Source organism: Amphiura filiformis, chromosome 1 (genome assembly GCF_039555335.1).
Source record: "Amphiura filiformis chromosome 1, Afil_fr2py, whole genome shotgun sequence".
NCBI classification, from domain to species: domain Eukaryota; kingdom Metazoa; phylum Echinodermata; class Ophiuroidea; order Amphilepidida; family Amphiuridae; genus Amphiura; species Amphiura filiformis.
The window spans coordinates 39,888,845-39,897,261 of NC_092628.1; the positions used below are offsets into that span (position 1 = coordinate 39,888,845).

The 8,417-nt window shown below is 35.5% G+C and overlaps 1 protein-coding gene across 1 annotated transcript; it reads right to left on the reverse strand.

Moving 5' to 3' along the window:
• LOC140159862 (uncharacterized) lies at positions 1 to 8,194 on the reverse strand. Its single transcript, XM_072183217.1, has 6 exons — positions 8,179 to 8,194; positions 7,302 to 7,442; positions 5,682 to 6,914; positions 4,920 to 5,204; positions 2,486 to 2,710; positions 1 to 1,827 (listed from the first exon to the last, which is right to left on the reverse strand). The coding sequence occupies exons 1-6, from the start codon at positions 8,192 to 8,194 to the stop codon at positions 1,817 to 1,819; spliced, it is 1,911 nt and encodes a 636-aa protein (XP_072039318.1). The 3' UTR covers positions 1 to 1,816.
• Positions 8,195 to 8,417: the final 223 nt, after the last annotated feature.

Here is an 8,417-nt window from a genome sequence, read left to right on the forward strand (position 1 = left end):
GTCTTTGGGGAAAAATGTTTATTCGAAAAGTAAAATTTTTTAAATAATGGACGGCTTTTCCTCCTAGCTACATACTTTTTAAGTAAATATCATTAGATTTATAAAGTTTACTTCGAGGACTTTTAAATATGACTAATGTCAATTTTTAATATTTCAACAAAATTAAAATGATTTGATATCAGAAGGACATTCCTCGTATTTAGAATGCAATTTGGTGTGTCTGATGTGCTCTGGCCCCACAAAAATACAAAGATGGGTGACCGACACCTTATAGATTTTATACACAATAACAAAATTCACCATTAGTATTTCAATTAAATATATACACATTTCACAAGTAATAAAACAGTTAAAGATTTAAAACACATTAATATTGATGTATGAGAAAATTTCGGCAATATTTCAATTATGAAATATATACATTTTGAAAAAACTAATTATTGTTTTAACCTTTGGCCAAATACAAGCTTAAAGCCATGTTTGCAATATTTTATTTCAGTGTATCTAAAGAGTTTTTGCCACTTATTACAACAAGATTACACACTTAAAATTACTTCTTCTTTCTTCTTTCAGTGCAGTAGTTGTAGTCCTTGCCCTATAATATACATATCTTACTTGTCACCAATGCGCTATAATTTTTGAGAAAAATGCAAAAATAGGTCAGGGGTGTAGTACCCCCTTAACGTGAACATGGATGATTCTTTCTGTACACGGGACCAATGGCTTTACTATTTTGTTATCAGACATTTACATGTCTGTTAAAAAATGAATACTTTGTTGACACCGCATAGTGGCAGCTTGGATCTCATCACTTTATCATATCAATGATTTCTTACTAGCTTATAATTCCTTGCATCAGTTGGTCGCATTGTTTTAAGCTAAACATGGAATCAAATTGTGTAACCAAACTAAATTGAAAGTTATGTTATCCTCTATCTTTGAATCGATTTGTTTACTCGACAACTGACTCCTGAAAATATGAAGGGTAGGTTGCAGAGTAAATAGTAAATAACAATAGTTGCGGCATAACTTTAAGAATTTACTCGTAGGAACTTAATTGCACAGATGGAAGTCACAAAATCGCCAGCTACTCGCCAAATTACTAAACTAAATTTCAGTAGCTTACTCGGGAGTTACGCTGATTGTGTTCATTTAGCGGTCAGTACAGTAATAATCCAGATAAATCTAGCAATTTGTTTTTCTCAACTTGAAACTTACTAAACCGGCTTATTGTTTTCACTACACTGAATTACTACGAGGTCCTCATAACATCATACTAACAGACCTTACATGGACAGGAAGGTTCAAGTGGGAAATTTTATACATTGTTTTGTATTTATCTTTCAAAGAAGCGACGACAAGTACATGAACGTAAACATTTTCAGAAAAGGAAATGATGCAAGGATATCATACAAAAAGGACTGAAGATTTCTAACAAAATGAGCAGTGCGGCCAAAATGATATTCCATGACAATCTTTGTTCTTCCACCATAACAAGCTACCTTAAATTTCTAAATAGATGAAAATTGCATATTTATGTCCCTGGGTTTCACTCGTAAAACCCCAAAATTACGCAAATTGTCATTTTTTGCAGGAATTGATTTTGCCCCCCCCCTCCTCTGGTTATGTTCTAAAGAAAGACGCAAAACTAGTTACAACTTTCTCAAAATTGTGACATTATACTATTTTTATACCATAAAATAACTCAAATTAAGTCTGTTTCTACTACAAGTGAAATATTCTTTTGTCTGGACTATAAGTTATAAAAACGAATGTACTTTTAGCTGGATTGAAGTCCTCTATGCAGCAGTGCATTTCAGTCGGAACCTGGTGAAATAAGTAAAACAATAATTCTGAATTATTTTTGAGAGTTTAGAATGTTGACGACTGAAGAATGCAAAATATACTCATATTTTCTACAAAAAGAATAACAATTTGGTTTATTATATAGAAAAAGAAAGGGAAATAAAATAAAAATTATATGGGTAAAGTGAAAGACACGCTGCACGAAAAAAGGTCTTTTGGAACTGAATTTGGATTTATTTAAATAATCAAAAGCAAAACTGATCACACATTGGTACTCACAATATTGCATTGTTATTTTAACAAAAAGTTCTGGAAAAAACTTGGGGATCAATCTGGTAAGTTAACGGAACCGGCCTCATCATAGAACCTTGTAGCAAAGCCACTGAGCCAAAAGTATAACTAACATACTCCAAAAACCTGAAATTGCTGGGACTATATAGTTGGCATGACAGTAGTAATGATATCATTCTTTCGTTTTCCTCTGCATTTTTGTAATATCATACTGGTCTACGATTTTGACCACATTGTTAGCATTATTATAAATGATTTTAACACAGAAATTGCTAAAAACCCACGAGGACCACCCTAGTGAACCTGGGCAACTAACAGAACCGGCCTCTTCATAGCACATTGTAACAAAGCGAATGAGCCAAAAATATAGCTGAAATATTTCACAAACCTTTAATAATAGATATCCGTACTTCATACATTTGCCCTTCGGTTAGTCCTTCCAACGATACCATTCTATCATTTGCCTCGGCATGTACGACATTCCAAGTATCAGTTCCTGACATTCTATATTCAATCTGAAATCCATTTACAGGAAACTCTGATGACCAGGTCCAATACACTTGAAGTGCTGTTCCATGTGCTACTAACCTTCCGTAATATATAATAGTTGAATCTGAGTAAGAAATAAAAGAGTGCATAAAATGTCACCTCGATATTTGGACATAACTGCCACTATAACTTATACATGTATCTTGTTCCAGGCAGTAATCCCAAAATTGTTACTGATCTGAATTCTTGTTGCACATCAGTTGCATTGTCGGAGGAAGTAGGGCATGGCGGTAACCCTAAGGGGCACCACACTCAATTTAACCCCATCTCTCTCACGACCAACTCCAACCCACCAACCCAGCTCTCCCACCACCAGTACAAGAATACAATATTCGAGGGATCCACCAAATTCTCATATACTAGTAACCAGTAGAAACTGATCAATCGCGTCGGGAAGAAACCAGTGTTAATTGGCCCGATATTGCGTATACTGTATGGCAGAATCAGTCGCAACTTTTCTGGTTGTCAGAATCTTAAATCGAAAAGATTGGTTTTTCAATCTTTTGCTGACTGCAATTATGACCAAATCCTTTTAATAATTAGCCATAAAATTTGTATTATAGCGCAAATTAAAAAAATTAAATTATTTGATCCTCGTATTCAGAATGCAATTCGATATGTCTGATGTGCTCTCATGTCCCACAATAAATGCTGTGCAGATGTTGCTATCTGATGAACCCTTAATCTGAAGGAGTGGTTTCAATCTTATAGCGATTGTAATTGAAGAACAAACCTTAAAGATTGAATATTCAGTCGAAATGATTGATTTTTCAATCGTATGCTGACTACAATTAGGGACAAATCCTTTCCAAAATTGAAAATATTTTACTATAACAATTTTAAAATCTTATTCCGAACATATGCAGGCAATGCAGCGTTAGCCTTTTGGCAGTACATTTATGGGAGTATAACACTTAATTGGATGGTGAAATCAGTCTAAGGAAAGTACGAAGCCCCGGAAGGGTCATAGTAAAAATATTTATTTTTTGTGACAGTGAAAAATATATTTTGACCTTTTTATCATACTAAATAGTGAAAATATATTTTTGGTGGGCAGCAAAAATATATTTTCACTATTTAGTATGATAAAAAGGTCAATATATATATTTTTAATGCCCACCAAAATATATTTTCACTAATAAGTGTGATAAAAAGGTCAAAATATATTTTTACTGCCCACCAAAAATATATTTTTACTATTTAGTATGATAAAAAGGTCAAAGTATATTTTTTGCTGCCCACCAAAAATATATTTTCACTATTTAGTATGATAAAAAGGTCTTTTAATGCCCACCAAAATATATTTTCACTAATAAGTGTGATAAAAAGGTCAAAATATATTTGTACTGCCCACCAAAAATATATTTTTACTATTTAGTATGATAAAAAGGTCAAAATATATTTTTTGCTGCCCACCAAAAATATATTTTCACTATTTAGTATGATAAAAAGGTCAAAATATATTTTTCACAGTCACAAAAAATAAATATTTTTACTATGACCCTTCCGGGGCTTCGTAGGAAAGAGCTAGTTCAATTGAACAAAAAAAATGGATTGACGTTAAAAGATTGAAATATTTCAATCGATTAATTTAAGAGAATACTGATGAGTTGGCAGTTTATGATTACAACAAAATAAATTTGAATATTTGACATTTGAATATGTATTTTGTATGCCGTTTAATATATATTCACCCTGTAATTTCCCGCATTCTTCATACCCTGTCCTACGGGGCTAATTTATGGCCATGTAAACCATAGTAACGCTGATGGGGATGCCTTTGTAGCCGAAATGTGCTGGTAAACACACCGGACCACCCTGATGAACATAGGTGCCCAGAAAACACAAAACTTTTCGACATTATTCACAAAAGGTTAGAAAAGGTTGCATGAAAAGGTTTACATTTCGGATTATATAAAGGGTGTAAAACGTTTTCATAACTTTCAAAAACATTGTTTGAAAACTTACTGCAAAATGTTATAACATAAAGATATTTAAGTGTTGACGAAATATTTTGCAAAAACTGTTTGCAAAAAATCGATTACGATAACATTTTGACAAGATTTCAAAAATGTTGTTGCAGTGTGTTTTCATATCAATTGTTTTAAAAACGGTTTTATTACCTTTTCCAAAACCAAAACCAAAAATATAACCCTATTAAACTTTTTAAAACGTTTTGTGTTTCTGGGTAATTAACTGCGACAGCCTCTCCATAGATCCTTTTAACATACTAGCCATTGAGTCAAAACTATAACTCAAAATATTTCACAAACCTGTCGTGGTAGGAGCATCAGTAGTTGGCATGCCAGTGGGTGGGATGACAGTAGTGACATTGTGCCTAGTAGATATTTGGACCTTGTACTCTAAATTCGGTGTTAGATCTTTCAACGTTGCCGTTGTTTCATTTGCCTTGGCATATGTGTCATTCCATATACTAGTATTATTTTTCTTCAATTTATATTCAATGTGAAAGTCATCTGCCCGTATATTACTAGGCCAAATCACTTGAAGCTCCTTATGGTATACTACTAACCATGCTTCATATATAATAGTTGGATCTGAGTAGGAAATAAAATAGCAATATAAAATGTCACTCCAGGCAAAGCCACCACTCCCACTGTATTGAATTCATATCATGTCCTAGACATTTATTGTTACCTATATATATGTAATAATTATAAATCATGATTCTAAGTATTCTCAAGGTTTAAAAACAAAAACGGCAACAGACAAAAAAAAATACAATAATATAATACAATCAACCTGTAAAGAGGTATACTGTTCTGAAACCAAATAAATAAAAGGAACAGTCAAAGAATAATTTTTGTAAGGACTGTTTTTGTAAGTATACTATACTTAAATTTTTACTACTTATGTTATATTCCTGGTGAAAGGAGATGAACGAAGAAGCATGTGCTACGTATAAAATATATTCAATGGAGGAGAAATATTAGACTAAAAGTGTCCTCTTCCTATATCATTGACCAAAAACTAATATGAAGCATATCATGATATTGTGAATGTCTTAATATTACCTTGCGTTGGTGATGCAGAAGTCAAGCCTTCAGTCATTTCTTCTTGTGTAGTTGGTGCAGCTGTACTGGTAGCAGTGATGGATTCAGACTGGGTTACCTCACCTTCTGTCGTTGATTCGGCAGGACTGGCAGGAGTGGTAGATTCAGTCTGGGTTATCCCTTTTCTCGCAGTTGATTCAAAAGGACTGACAGGAGTGGTAGATTCAGGCTGGGTTAACTTTTGTCCTGTAGTTGATTCAGCAAAACTAACAGGAGTAGGAGATTCAGGCTTGGTTACCTCTTCCGCACTGACAGGAGTGGTAGATTGAGGCTGTGTTACCTCTTTTCCCGCAGTTGATTCAGAAGGACCGACAAGAGTGGTAGATTCAGGCTGGGTTACCTTCTGTCCTGTAGTTGATTCAGCAGAACTAACAGGAGTAGGAGATTCAGGCTTGGTTACCTCTTCAGCACTGACAGGAGTGGTAGATTGAGGCTGTGTTACCTCTTTTCCTGCAGTTGATTCAGAAGGACCGACAAGAGTGGTAGATTCAGGCTGGGTTACCTTCTGTCCTGTAGTTGATTCAGCAGAACTAACAGGAGTAGGGGATTCAGGCTTGGTTACATCTTCAGCACTGACAGGAGTGGTAGATTGAAGCTGTGTTACCTCTTTTCCCGCAGTTGAATCAGAAGGACCGACAAGAGTGGTAGATTCAGGCTGGGTTACCTTCTGTCCTGTAGTTGATTCAGCAGAACTAACAGGAGTAGGAGATTCAGGCTTGGTTACCTCTTCAGCACTGACAGGAGTGGTAGATTGAGGCTGTGTTACCTCTTTTCCCGCAGTTGATTCAGAAGGACCGACAAGAGTGGTAGATTCAGGCTGGGTTACCTTCTCTCCTGTAGTTGATTCAGCAGAACTAGCAGGAGTAGGAGATTCAGGCTTGGTTATCTTCTGTCCTGTAGTTGATTCGGCAGAACTAGCAGGAGTAGGAGATTCAGGCTTGGTTACCTTCTGTCCTGTAGTTGATTCAGTAGAACTAACAGGAGTAGGAGATTCAGGCTTGGTTACCTCTTCAGGACTGACAGGAGAGGTAGATTGAGGCTGTATTACCGCTCCTCCTGTAGTTGATTCAACTGGACTGACAGGAGTTGTAGATACAGGATGTGTTACCTCTTCTCCTGTAGTTGATTCAACAGTACTGACATGAGTGATAATTTGTCGCAGAGTGGTCAGTGTTTCTGTTGTTGACCCAATGACTGTGTCGTGAGAAACAAATGTAGATACTTTTTTGTAAGTTGATTATTATACAAGAATTGGAATATTTATTTAAAAACATACGACATGGATTTGAATCTCTTCTTCTTCTTAGTTATTGACAGAACATACAAGCGATCTGACAACTAGAGCCATTAAGGCTTGTTTTTTAAAGTATACTATACTCTAAATGTTACTACTTTTGCTAGTAAAAGGAGATAACTGAAGAAGCATGTGCTACGTAAAATACGTTGAGAGTGAAACATCACAGCCAGTTCTGATTTGTTTTTAATATTCAATGCAGGAGAAAAATAAAACTGTAAGTGTCCTCTTCCTATATCCTTGACCAAAAACTAATATGAAGCATATTAAGAATGTCTTAATAATACCTTCCGTTGATGACTCTGCAGGACTGACAGGAGTTGTAGATACAGGCTGTGTTACCTCCTCTCCTGTAGTTGATTCAGTAGGGCTGACAGGAGTGATAATTTGTGGCAGAGTGGTCAGTGTTTCTGTTGTTGATCCAATGACTGTCGTGAGAAACACATGTAGATACTTTTTTGTAAGTTGATCTTTATACAAGAATTGGAATATTTATTTAAAACATACGGCATGGATTTGAATCTCTTCTTCTTGGTTATTGACAGAACATACAAGCGATCTGACAACAAGAGCCATTAAGGCTTGTTTTTTAAAGTATACTATACTCTAAATGTTACTACTTTTGCTGGTAAAAGGAGATAAAATACGTTGAGAGTGAAACATCACAGCCAGTTCTGATTTGTTTTTAGTATTCAATGCAGGAGAAAAATACAACTTTAAGTGTCCTCTTCCTATATCCTTAATCCTTCAGGGGCCAGCTTTTGACCATTTTCCTTGCACTATTTTATATATGATTCTCTGAACATCTCTGTGCACTTATGATATCAACAGTCAAAGTGATGTTATAATGGAGAATGCAGGAAATCACAGCGACCCACGCCATACTCCAAGAGTTTCTAGAATGTGTTCAAAACCAACTTGATTTTAATGCTAATTTATTGCACATGCATTCTTAATCGTAAAACGCGTAACTAAATATTAAACAAAAAATACTTCAGTGTTGTGTCATGATTATTAACATTCCACAAAACCATAAGCATGAGGACAGTACTTCTAGTTCCTTCATATTCGGATCGCTCAGTGGGGATGTACTCCCCCACACACACACAGTGTCATCGCCCCGATATCGTCATGGCAGAAATCGCCAATGTAGGTGGAATCCACCGCCACGCATGACCATTTTGTTCCGACCTGTTTAATATTTTTGAGACGCATAATGGGCCGAAGGACATCTGACTAAGCCTACTGACAATTGCCCGGTGACTGACCTCGCTGTGTGTGAGTCGAGCATGGTACGCCATAGGTCATATGCTTTTAGACTACCCACGATTGGCCTTTACACTGCGCTATATAATTCGGCACATATAAAATCAGAATTATTGTCAGTTTTTGAGTTCAAGACG